Below are 13,328 nucleotides of genomic sequence, written 5' to 3'. Positions count from 1 at the left end.
ATACAGATGCAAGTCGACACTACTGATTTGTCATGTCTTACACAGTACGGTGATTCATGTAACTCTTCCTAAGTAAAACAGAACATAGGGGCTATCATGGCAAGATGAAGCTTAAAAACCCTCACCAACCAAAAAAAACTATTCTCTACTATAACATTTTGAAGAAAATGGTCATTTATAACCAAGTATCACAGAGGTTAAAGGCCTCAAAGATCATAACCTCCTGGAAAGCAAATTAAAACCGTCAGTTTGCTAACTACCTTAAATTTGATGCTGCAACTATGAACGCAAACCTCTAAAAGGCACTGTGAATACACAAGGAGAGCCTTAAATGCCCCTAAGAGTGTCACACTATGAAGAGGTTCACAAATAACTCAATCAATCTGAAGCATAAATCCACAAGACTTCAACAAAGTTTCAAGACTACTGGAATTACACTTTTCCCCCCAAATCACTCTGAACTATTTGGTTAGTTTCTTGCAAAAGCAGGTAAGTACAGGGTTGACAGTATCCCTTGAACACAGTTAGTCCATTTTGTGACAATTTTCATTCACATGTCAATTTTGCAGTTCTAGAATTCTCTCACATGGAACCACCTCCTACATGTACACCTTTCTTTGTCATTTCACATATGCAGGTTTCTCATATGCACACACAAAATGCATTTCTAATAATCTAGGTGTTATGAACAGGTTATTGTAACTGTAATTCCACTTTGTATCCACCTTGTGTTTTGCCAATCCAATCCTGTTTGCTTCTTGCCAGCAGACAAGAGGGAGTGCACAGTCATATGACGAGAGGAAGACTATATCGAACAATTTACAATCTCATTGTTTTCTGTCTAGTTCTGTGCAAAAATCATGTAGGTCACACAGTCACAAAACCACAGCAATGACTGAAATAAGCATTTCAGCAAGTTTACAGATGTTTCCAGTGGAGCACACAATGTACAACTTTTTTCAAGATATTAAGAAACCTACTTGAAATTCTGGAAATGCCTCCTAGGATCTGCGTAGTCCTAAAGTTCCAAAGCCTAACAAAGTATTTTATTATTTTAATAACATAATAAACTGCTTGCTCTCAGTGAAAAACCAACCAACCAACCAACAACAACAAAAAAACCCAAACGAACCAACCCCAAAAGCCTCAACCAAACAAAACAAAACACAACAACAAAAAAAAGCAGCACTGACTCTGATGCCTGGAATATTTTTATTATTCCACAGTGTTTGAAGTACTTTAAGTGACAAGAGTAGAAAAATGTGTCTCCACTGTCTCCTTTAGAAGCACAGACTATACGGTAAGCATTTTATAGTTACTTTGAGAACAGCAAAACATCAGTTAAGAAGCAATTAGCCAGAACATTTTCCATCTACGTGTCATCAGTGTAAAAGAAGGCCTTGAATCACAGTGAGATATTAATACACTGAGTGAGAGAGAGTGCCAGCTGCAAAGAGAGCACAATTTCCATCCTTGAGGCAAAGCATGTCTAACAAAGGTACCAGATGGGTATTCCAAAGCACACCTACCTCTTGAAAAAATTAAATATGCTTAACAGCGGCAAATTTTAATCCATAATGTGGTATTCCCATAAAAAGGATAATGAAGTTGATGTCCTTTATTGACTACATATAGAAAAGCACACGTTAGACTTTGCACGACTCTCAAGTGTGAAACCACTGAATAAAATTTAGGTAGAAGTTGTCAAAACCAAATGAGAAGTCCTAAACGCAAATACGGGTGCTCTCTCAAACAATAAAAATCAGTGAAATAGTGTAAATTATGAGAAGAAGAAAAAAAAATTAAATCAGTATTACATTTTATAGCATATTTTCCCAAACATATGAAAGCAGAAAGTGTGCAAGTGCCTGCAGCAATAGGGGAAGTTGTGAGGAAAAGACACAAAAAAGATAAAAGCATGGCAGAAGAGCTGAGTTCTTTGCATCAGTGTTCGCTGCAGGAGAACTTAAACCAGCTTATTTCCAAAATTCTTTACACTAGCAAAGTACAAGAACTGTGTCACACCAAAGTGCTCCTAGGGAACATTTCAAAATAAACCGGTTAATGAATAAAACCAAGTCACCAGACTGGGTGGGATCCATCCAAACAGAAACTGCTGAGCACTCACGCTAATGGTGTTTAACTAATGTTTAAATCCGTCTCAATTCCAGAGAACAAAACCACGACAAACGTGATAACATTCTTCAGTAAGCAGGTCTGCATAGGGGCAAAAGGGCTGAAACAGAGGCATTCAGAAGTGTCAAGGGAATCAACAAAGCCTTTTGTATAGGGTTAACACTCCTGGGGGAGTGACCCTGAACCTGACCCTAGGGGTCTTGGCCCCTCCTCAGGGGTGGGCCACACTCCAGGTGATGGTTAGCCCACTCCCCCCACTTCCTGTGGTATAAAAGACAGGAGTTCTCCTGTCTCTTCCTCTTTTCGCCCTCTTTCTCCCTACCTGCGTTCATGACCGCACACACACACTGATACTGCATACCAGCCACGAGGCAGAGACACCATCACACTACTCGGGTTGTATTCATCCCTGTTTTGTATTTTTGCTGTTTTCCCTTCCTTATCCTTTGTAAACTCCCCTACCTCCAATCCTTTTTTCTAAGTTATTGTTAAACTTTTCCTTTTTAACTTCCAAATCGAGTGAGATTGATTTATTGGGGTGTCCCTACCTTTTATCTCTCTCCCTGTCTTTTGGGGAAAAGAGGGGGAGGAGGGGAGGGCACTCTATAAACTCTATAAACTCTATAAACTCTATAAATTCTATAAATTGTCATTGGGTCTACCAAATTTATAAGAGTCTCTGGGAACCTGCATTTGAACCCAAGACAATTTATTTGGCGTCTCAACGTGGGGCTAGGTAGAAAGAATTCTTTCAGAGAAGATTTGGAAGTTAAAAAATGGATATTCTGAAAGTCTTAATCATTAACGCTTTTGGATGTCTGTTTTGGGGCTGGCTGTTAAAGTTTATAAGTTACCATGTCTTCTGGATTGTCATTGATATGCTCTGGGAATATTCTAAGCATTTGCCTGCCCGAGTCTATGCCTATTTCCTGAATTCTGTTAGTAATATCACTGTGTTTAGAAATGTTTCTGGAACATGGAATCAATCTGAGTATATGCATTGGAGCACAGAAGCTCCAGATATTTTGGGGGGAAAATGGTACTGGATAGCTGTTATTTCACTGTGTGTAAATGCGGGTTTGGGAATTTACAACGCAGCTCCAAGCTGGAACACGTGGGGACCTCGGGTGGGCGCCGCCATTAGGGTGCTTAGGGGGAGGGGTAGTCCTCACTGCCCCAGCTGCAGCTGCGGGGGATGGGCGACAGGGCAGACCGGGCAGACCGCCCCTAGCGCGGCTCCGCCCCGAACTCCGCCTCCGGTCCCGCCCAGGGCAGCCCCCCGGACCCTGCCCCCTCAGCCCAGCCCCATCCATCTTGCCCCCATCACCACGCGGCCAGCCAGATCAAACCCAAATCCTCCCGCAGATACCGATCCGGGGCAAGGGACCTCTTCGGGAACCAGCACCCCCCAGCAACAGCAACCAGCTGGAAATGGACCTGATAATGGAGTGATCCTTATCAGCTCCACGCCCAGAAAGGAAATCAGGCACATAAGGCAGGAGTATGCAAGGGCAAACGGACAGTCCCTTTTAGCCTGGCTTTTGAAATGCTGGGATGCAGGAGCAGAAACCGTGGACCTAGATCACAGGGAGGCAAAGCAACTGGGATCCTTGTCGAGGGATGGAGGTGTGGATAAGGAACTGGGAAGGCTCGATGGTACCCACTCACTTTGGGCCAGGCTTCTGATAGCTGTGAGGTACAGGTACCCGACTAAGGATGACATGATTTTCCATCCCCTTAGATGTACAGATATGGAACAGGGGATCTCATACCTGAGGCAAATGGCGGTTCAGGAGATAATTTATGGAGCCGACCAGAGGCCCTCGGACCCTGATGATGTCCGCATGAAGCCAGCCCTCTTAAAGAAACTGACTCAGTGTGCCCCTTCCACATATGCCCCCACATTGGAAGCACTGCTGCTGGGCAGAGACCCCAACAACCTTCCCACAATCAGGGAGTTTGTGAATGACCTAAGACAGTTTGAAGACAGTTTGTCGAGGAAAACCTTAATTGCCACTGTAGAGACCCTCACCCAAGAAATGAACGAGCTAAAAGCCTCTTTCTCTGAAATGCAGAAGGCAGAGGATAACTGCTCTTCACCTTCAGAATGGGTGCAAGTCTCAGCTGTAAGGAACACACGCCGTGCTCCTCCTCCTCCCCGCAGGAGACCAGCCCAGAGCAGACAGGGTACACACAGGGGGTCACTCTGGAGAACACTCTGTGACCATGGGGAAAACATGGATAGATGGCATGGCCAGCCCACCTCAGCTCTATGGGCCAGGGTAAGGGAACTGCAGGGGACAAACACAGGGAATAACTCCTCCAGAAGAGGGGTTGCCCCAGTGTCCCGCAGGCAGCGCTCTCGCTCAAGGGGTGGTGAAGCCAGTACCTCAGGTCCATGTGCCTCATGCAGTCACACTGCTCAGAATTAGAGGTGCCCTGTCTCCAGCCAGGCGGAGGCCAGGGATAACAGAGTATATTGGGACGTGTTTGTGAAATGGCCTGGCACTTCTGAAGCTGAGAAGTACAGAGCGTTGGTAGACACCGGTGCCCAATGCACTCTGATCCCCTCCAGCCACAGGGGGACAGAAACTGTTACAATCGCAGGAGTCACAGGGGGGTCTCAGGAATTGACTGTGCTGCAGGCTGAGATAAGCCTCACCGGGAATGTGTGGGAGAAGCACTCCATAGTAACTGGCCCTGATGCACCTTGCATCCTGGGGATCGACTTTCTCCGGGAAGGGTACTTTAAAGATCCGAAGGGGAACAAGTGGGCTTTTGGCATAGCAGCTGTAGAGACTGCAGACAAAGAGCAGCTGTCTATCATGCCTGGCTTGTCAGATGACCCTTCCGTGGTTGGTACCCACAAGGTGGAAGATGTCAAGTTACCTATTGCTTCTCGTGTAGTTCATCGCAGGCAATACCGCACCAACAGAGACTCCCTGCTACCCATACAGCAGCTGATTCGCCGCCTGGAGCAGCAGCTTGTCATCAGCAAGAGCCACTCGCCCTTCAACAGCCCGATATGGCCAGTGCGAAAGGAGACGGGGGAGTGGAGACTCACGGTGGATTTCCGAGGCCTGAATGAAGTGACTCCTCCAATCAGCGCAGCCGTGCCTGACATGTTGGAGCTGCAGTATGAACTGGAAACAAAGGAGGCCAAATGGTATGCCACAATTGACATTGCTAATGCTTTCTTCTCCATCCCCATTGCAGAAGAATGTAGGCCGCAGTTTGCCTTCACCTGGAGAGGAGTCCAGTACCACTGGAACAGACTGCCTCAAGGGTGGAAGCACAGCCCTACAATCTGCCACAGCATCATCCAGACTGCACTGGAGAAGGGTGGAGCTCCGGAACATCTGCAGTACATCGATGACATCATTGTATGGGGTGAGACAGCAGAGGAGGTCTTCGAGAAGGGTGAGAAGATCATTAATATCCTGTTGGATGCAGGTTTTGCCATTAAGAGAAGCAAAGTGAAAGGGCCTGCCAGAGAGATCCAGTTCCTGGGAGTTCGATGGCAGGATGGCCGACGCCACATCCCTATGGATGTGGTGAATAAAGTGGCCACTATGGTGGAACCCACTAACCGGAAGGAGACACAATCCTTCCTGGGGTTTGTGGGCTTTTGGAAGATGCACATTCCCGGGTACAGTCAAATTGTGAAACCCCTCTTTGACGTTACAAGAAAGAGGAATAACTTTGAGTGGGGACCTGAGCAGCAGGTGGCATTTGACCAGATCAAACGAGAGGTGGTCCATGCCATGGCCTTGGGACCAGTTCGAACCGGCCCAGAGATTAAGAACATTCTCTACACAGCAGCCGGTGAGAATGGTCCTAGCTGGAGCCTATGGCAGAAAGCTCCTGATGAGACAAGAGGCCGCCCACTCGGGTTCTGGAGCAAGGCGTACAAAGGCTCAGAGACCAAGTATACCCCCACAGAGAAAGAAATCCTAGCTGCCTATGAGGGAGTCAGAGCTGCCTCTGAGGTGATTGGGACAGAGTCACCACTCCTTTTAGCTCCAAGGCTTCCGGTCCTGACTTGGATGTTTAAAGGGAAGGGTTCGACTCCGCACCATGCCACAGATGCCACTTGGAGTAAGTGGATGGCTCTGATAACTCAGAGGGCTAGGATGGGGACTCTCGAGCGTCCAGGCATTGTGGAGGTCATCACCAACTGGCCAGAGGGCACTGACTTTGGAAAGCCAGCAGAAGAGAAGGCAGTGACCCGTGCCGAGGAAGCCCCCCCATACAGTGACCTTCCTGAGGAGGAAAAGGCATATGCTCTCTTCACAGATGGATCCTGCCGCCTGGTAGGCAGCAAGCGGAGATGGAAGGCTGCCGTCTGGAACCCCACACGCAGGGTTGCAGAGGCAAGAGATGGAGAAGGCGAATCCAGCCAGTATGCTGAGGTGAAAGCCATCCAGCTGGCCCTGGACATTGCAGAACGAGAGCAGTGGCCAATGCTATACATCTACACCGACTCATGGATGGTAGCAAATGCCTTATGGGGGTGGCTGAAGGAGTGGAAGAGAAATGATTGGCAGAGAAAAGGGAAGCCTATTTGGGCTGCTGATCTCTGGCAAGACATTTCTGCACGCCTGGACAAACTACCAGTTAAAATCCGACACATCAGTGCTCACATCCCAAAGAGCAGAGCCACTGAAGAGCAGCAGCATAACCACCAAGCTGACCAGGCTGCCCACATCTGCCAGATTGACCTGGACTGGAAGCACAAAGGTGAACTGTTCTTAGCTCGGTGGGCACATGACTCTTCTGGTCACCAAGGAAGAGATGCCACATACCAATGGGCCCGAGACAGATCCGTGGACATATCCATGGAGGCCATAACTCAGGTTATCCATGAATGTGACATCTGTGCCACCATAAAGCAAGCCAAGCGCATGAAGCCTTTGTGGTACAGGGGAAGGTGGTCAAAGTACAGGTATGGGGAGGCCTGGCAGATTGATTACATCACTCTGCCTCGGTCTCGTAGTGGCAAGCAGTATGTGTTAACCATGGTGGAGGGAAGCACGGGGTGGCTGGAAACCTACCCAGTACCTCATGCTACTGCCCGTAACACCATTCTGGGCCTGCAGAGCCACATCCTGTGGAGACACGGTACCCCAGAGAGAATTGAGTCAGACAATGGGACCCATTTCAAGAACCACCTTGTAAGCAACTGGGCAAAAGAGCATGGGATAGAATGGGTTTATCACATCCCATACTACCCACAAGCTGCAGGAAAGATTGAGCGACACAATGGTCTGCTGAAAACCACCCTGAAGGCTATGGGAGGTGGAACTCTCAGAAACTGGGAGAAGCACCTTGCAGAAGCCACTTGGCTGGTGAACAGCAGGGGATCAGTTAACAGAGCTGGTCCTGCTCAGTCTGCCCTACTGCCCATAGTTGAGGGAGATGGAGTTCCTGTAGTCTGTGAAAGGAATCTACTGGGAAAGACTGTGTGGGTTGCTCCTGCCTCTGGTGGGGGAAAACCTATCAAAGGGGTGGTATCTGCAGAGGGTCCTGGTCACACATACTGGGTGATGATGGAAACTGGTGTTATCGAGTGTGTCCCTCAGAGAAACCTCTCTTTAGCTGAAAAGGTTTTGAAATCTCAGAGTTGATTCCATGTGTTCCAGATACTTTCAGGTTATCTTGTATTATAGTTGTATCATAGTTGTGCAATACTTGTATCATAGTTGTGCAATACTTGTATTATAGTTCATAAGGGGTTACAAGTTGTTTTTGTAGTTATACCCTCACCACCACACGGCGTCCAACAGAACCTACATGACAGCCGCAGCTATCCAGAGTCCTACAACATCGCATCACACCACGGCGTCCAACCAGAACCCTGCATCTGATTCGTCACTGATGCCCTGCAGTGAGAGACTGTTCCTGATTTCCCTCCAGAGGATGTCTACAGCCATCTCATCCACACCTGTTCCCCTGATGCCAGACATGAAGAGACTGTTCCTGATGTTTTTTCTTCACAGAGGGAAAAGACTTTCCTGAGTTCCAACAAGAACTGTTCCTGCTTCACTGACTTTTCTTCCGTTCCTGCCCTGCTCACATCTCAGCAACCTGCACCGGACCAGAGGAGCACATCGCCTTGGGATACAGCCGGGAACCAAGAAGGACTTTAAGAACTCTTAACCCATGGACAACTTTTTTCCCATCTTTGGAGAAGAAGACTGTTCTTAGGAAGGTGGAAGTGGTCTAACCAAGGGGTGGAATGTATAGGGTTAACACTCCTGGGGGAGTGACCCTGAACCTGACCCTAGGGGTCTTGGCCCCTCCTCAGGGGTGGGCCACACTCCAGGTGATGGTTAGCCCACTCCCCCCACTTCCTGTGGTATAAAAGACAGGAGTTCTCCTGTCTCTTCCTCTTTTCGCCCTCTTTCTCCCTACCTGCGTTCATGACCGCACACACACACTGATACTGCATACCAGTCACGAGGCAGAGACACCATCACACTACTCGGGTTGTATCCATCCCTGTTTTGTATTTTTGCTGTTTTCCCTTCCTTATCCTTTGTAAACTCCCCTACCTCCAATCCTTTTTTCTAAGTTATTGTTAAACTTTTCCTTTTTAACTTCCAAATCGAGTGAGATTGATTTATTGGGGTGTCCCTACCTTTTATCTCTCTCCCTGTCTTTTGGGGAAAAGAGGGGGAGGAGGGGAGGGCACTCTATAAACTCTATAAACTCTATAAACTCTATAAATTCTATAAATTGTCATTGGGTCTACCAAATTTATAAGAGTCTCTGGGAACCTGCATTTGAACCCAAGACACCTTTGTAAAAGACAACGTTTGATGTGATCACATTAATTCAGCAGCCACAAGGATAACTGCATACATGGCTTTAGCCAACGGTAGCCACCAGCAGGACAAGGAAAGGTTATCCCTTCCTTTCATGCCCTGTGAAACCATCTCCAGACCCTGGATTGAGTTCTGGAATTCCCATTACAAAAAAAAAAAAAAAAAGGGAAATATTGGAGCAAGTCCAGCTACTGGAGGGTCACCAAGATGACTGGAATCTGAGTAGAGGACACACACACAGAGTCTGAGGGAACAGAGTCTGGTCAGGCTTGAGATGAGAAAGCCAAGGGGAGCTGTGGTTGCCAACTGTAACTGCCTAGCAGCAGAGCATAGAGAAGACCAAGCCTGACCGTTTTCGGAGGTATGTAAGGCTAGGAAAACACAGTATTGCTGTCACAACAGAGATGAGCTGGAAGACAGGAAATTCTTCTCAAATGCAAGGAGTATTTACTGTAAGTACAGGTGGCCAGAGCAGCTATGGAGTCTCCATCCTTGAGAAAGGCATAAATCTCATCTGGGTAAAAGGCTCATGAGCACATGAATTTTACGCAGGAGATGGGATTAAAGACCTCCAGAGGTCCTTTCCTACCTACATTTCCTGTAAACCAGTCACAGTACAAGGACACATGCAGGGACGTTTCTAAGCTGGAAATAGACCCAATCTTGTCAGTGACTGTAGAAGAGAATGCCCACTGTATTTTCCCCTAATTAAGCTACCTTTCACAGACCTGACAGTTTCCTTACCTTTCTAAACAATATAGCCAAACTAAGAAGAAGGTATTTTGACTCATTTAGTGCATGGGATTTTCTCTTTACTGAACAGCTCACCAACATCAATTATTCTTGAAAATCCATCAAACAAGTTTATTGTGAACAACTGCAGCAAGTCTGTTATCTTTAGGCAGAACAAAGTCTGAGATTTCCACAATGGGTTGTGCTACTAGCAGGAGATGCCAAACCCTCTCCACGTCCTGGTAAGCATCCCTACAGGGAACTGGAATGTAAATGCATTGACTCCACTACCTCCTGCTAGCCTCTGAGCAGGGGTCATGAGATGCAGCTCCCTAATGAGAAAAAGATCTAATTCTCTGCACTAACTGAAGCGATGAAAAACACAGAATATAAGACTTTGGCTTCTGCCAGTAGATATAATGTGCCAGAGGGAGATGATGTGGGCGGAATAAAAAAAATGCTGTCTGAAATCTAGTTTCACCTAAAAGATGGTTAGGTTGGCCATTAACATCCTCAGCAGTTTCTGTGCCCCTTCAGAGCAAAAGCATCTGCAGATGAGTTCATGTGTACTGCAAAAATCAATTTATTTTATGAGCTAGCTCTGCCTGGCTTTTTCGGGCTTCCTCAGATCTGGGAATTAGTTTCACTTACAACCTGGCACTGCAACAAATTGCATATGGCTAAGAAGGCATAACACCTGATAGGCTGCTGGGACAAGTGCTCTACCATTTTTCTGTCTTTAGATTTCATGGTTGCTGAATGTTGGTATGTTGCCCATTGCAATATAGTCAAGAAACACAGTTGAACACTGGTTTGGCTCACACAACGACTAAGGCAAGCCTAGCAAAGCAGCTAAACAGTCATTAGATTCAAGTTTCAGCACACCAACATGAAAAACAATTTCCAAATTAGTTCTTGGGCATCCTAGCCATCTCGCATGATATCATAACACGGGTGACCTGCTACTCTGGCCAGGTTATTATCAAGTTTGAGTGTAACTTTTGTAAAACCAACATAGGCATTAATTCAATATTGTAATTACTCAGTGGTATTTAAGCAATCATTTCTGTTAATTAAATATCTCATTTTAAATTATGTTTTAAAAAATCCCAAACAGCAACAAAAAAAACCCAACTTGCACTGAGCTGTCCTTAGAAAAGGATTCAAGGACTCTCAGGAAGAAGGTCTCTTTAGTTATAATACAATGCACTGAACACAGGTCACCAGGTAAAACTACACACGAACAAAACTAGGAAACAGTATGTTTATTTACTAACTAGGCTTTACTAGAGTGAAAACATGACAATGTAGGTAAGGGCACTGTACAATTCCAGAGAGAGATATTGCCAGAAACAGAATGTGTGCATACAGTATCACAGTATCACAGTATCATCAAGGTTGGAAGAGAAAAACAATTAAATGAGGTATAATGTGGTTTCCACTATTATAAAGTAATTTGAATGCTGTCTCAAATAGCACTGGCAATTGTGTCTTTGTTTTTCCATCTATGTTAGGTCTAACCAGGAAGCATCAGCATTTGAAACGATAAAATTGCGTGGTCCAAATTTTGCTTTAAGCAAAATGAATAAAGATGGAGATTACAGGAAAAAAAACATCTTTCTGTGCTCTTGATGTTAACGGGATATGACACCTTTTCATTCAAAAGAACAAGAATGACTATTTCCTGCTGAAAAGGCCAGCTTTTCACTCCTTTGTTTTGAAGTTGAACTGTGTATATAACATTTGTTGTAATATAAAGCTTAACAGTTGGATGATATTTTTTTTCTTCTGTTTTTCCTTTCTTACAGAAGCTTCATCTTTGTTCTCACTAAGCCACAGTAGTCAGTGAGAAAAAGATATGGATAGAAAAATTCATGGTTCAAGTGGAGTCCTGAAGCTTGTTTTCCTCCACGATTCAGTAAGTTCGTGTCAAATGCATAAATTAAAAGGTATGATGCTTTCCTCCCAGAAAACCACTCTTCTTTCCTATTAAGAATTAAGAAAATAATCCTAGTCAAAACTTAGACAAGCTTCATTTTTAAAGTACAACTCATTCTGTCAACACAGCAGCCATATGGTTGCCTGAGACCTGAAAGCTGCTATTGACTTGCATGGCTTTGAAAGAGGAAAGAAAATGGCCAACAGGACAACTAACAAGGACAATGAACAGAAATAATCACCAAGTTCTGGATGACTGTAGAAGTAGGTAAAGAGCCTGCACATGAAGAATGGCTGGTATTAAAGTATGTAAGAGGAAAAGAATTACTCAAACCCAGATTTTAATCTTACATGGAGTAAATTTCTTGTACTTGACACTGACATAATCAGCATCCCAATAAAAATATGTTGGAAAAATATTTATCATTAATCTAGTAACTACGGTTATAAATCTGACATCTAATACTGTAAAAAAGACTCTGCAATTCCAATACAGTTGACAGTACAATGATCTAGGACAAGTAATCTTGGAATGCCAAGGGACTGTGTTGTAAATGGGACTAGTCGAAATCTGAGTTTGGGGTAAAATGCAATGAGGCAGATTTAAAAGTTATGAACTATTTATTAATATACCCAAAATAATTCCCCCAAACTTATTTACAACTATCCACACAAGTTCTTGGATGCTGTTAGCAGAACTATTTCACAGCATGTCTGTGCACAATGGAATTTTGACTGATTTCAGAAAATGTCTTTGATAGAGAGTCCGGTGGCTTAATTCGCCGCTTGTGAGGCTGATTAAAATCCTTTAGCAACTTGAACAAAGAATGGAGAATACTCACTAGTCCTAAAGTCCGTGGCCCAAAACATAGGCAGGAAAATATCCAGCAGAAGTCCTGTAGCAAACTCCACGTGGGCCGCAAAGTGAAAATCCGCTGCAGGCTGGCTGAGGTGACTGGCAGGCGAGAGGCAGATCAGCGAGGAATGAATGAACATGCCAGCACCCTTTTCCCTGTTCACCCCCAATTTATAGGGGAATGGCCGAGGCTAATGGTCTCATTGATCACAGAATCACCCAAGTAGACACAGAAATGCAAGAATCCACAGGCTGTTGTCTTCTATAGAATGGGGGCGCATACACCTACCACGGGACAGGGGTGCGGTCCCCATGAAATCCCACGCAGGCAAAGAAAGTAAGTTGCCTGGGTTTCTTTTGTCCTGTTTTCCCGCCTCTGGCTGCAATGCAGACGGGCAGGTAAATGAGACAGGGCATGCTTAGGCCCATTTTATGCCCTTTAGGACTATTCACCACAGACTGCTACAAGAATTTCATCTATGGAAGAAACAGAAACATAAACAAACTGAAAAACATTGTGCTCAGCACAGGTGCAAGACCTGCTGAAATATTCAGTGACTATGCAGCAGAAGTGACACACATGTGCATGTAAAAGGCTTCCTGTTGCTACCTACAACTCAACCTTTTGTCATACTATAGTACATTTATCTGTCATTCTTTGTATTTTGGCTATAAAAAGAACAAGCATAATACAGAATTACGTTTAAAAGTGGGACCAAAAAAAAGAAACTATAATGAAATAGTAAGCATGGCTGTCACCATCATCTGATGACTACTGTAACAAAGGGGCGTATTACAGGTCAGATTTGAATTCTTATGCATCCTCACCTCCTTCTTCC

The 13,328-nt window shown here is 45.1% G+C and overlaps 1 protein-coding gene across 6 annotated transcripts in view; it reads right to left on the bottom strand.

The window, feature by feature from the left end:
• The window catches only part of MTA3 (metastasis associated 1 family member 3), a 156,574-nt gene that overhangs the window by 3,171 nt on the left and 140,075 nt on the right, over positions 1-13,328 (bottom strand). For 2 of the 6 annotated variants that reach the window (XM_064164039.1, XM_064164043.1), the window contains one exon: positions 10,946-12,588. The exons of 1 other annotated variant lie outside the window; for it this stretch is intronic. In XM_064164039.1, the coding sequence (XP_064020109.1) occupies positions 12,332-12,588 (257 nt within the window). In that variant the 3' untranslated portion in view covers positions 10,946-12,331. 3 more of the 6 variants (XM_064164041.1, XM_064164042.1, XM_064164045.1) reach the window with 3 other exon arrangements.

Source organism: Pogoniulus pusillus, chromosome 25, assembly GCF_015220805.1.
Source record: "Pogoniulus pusillus isolate bPogPus1 chromosome 25, bPogPus1.pri, whole genome shotgun sequence".
In the NCBI taxonomy this organism is placed as follows: Eukaryota; Metazoa; Chordata; class Aves; order Piciformes; family Lybiidae; genus Pogoniulus; species Pogoniulus pusillus.
The sequence above is the reverse complement of the archived record's forward strand: the minus strand, read 5'-3'. Positions and strand labels throughout refer to the sequence as shown.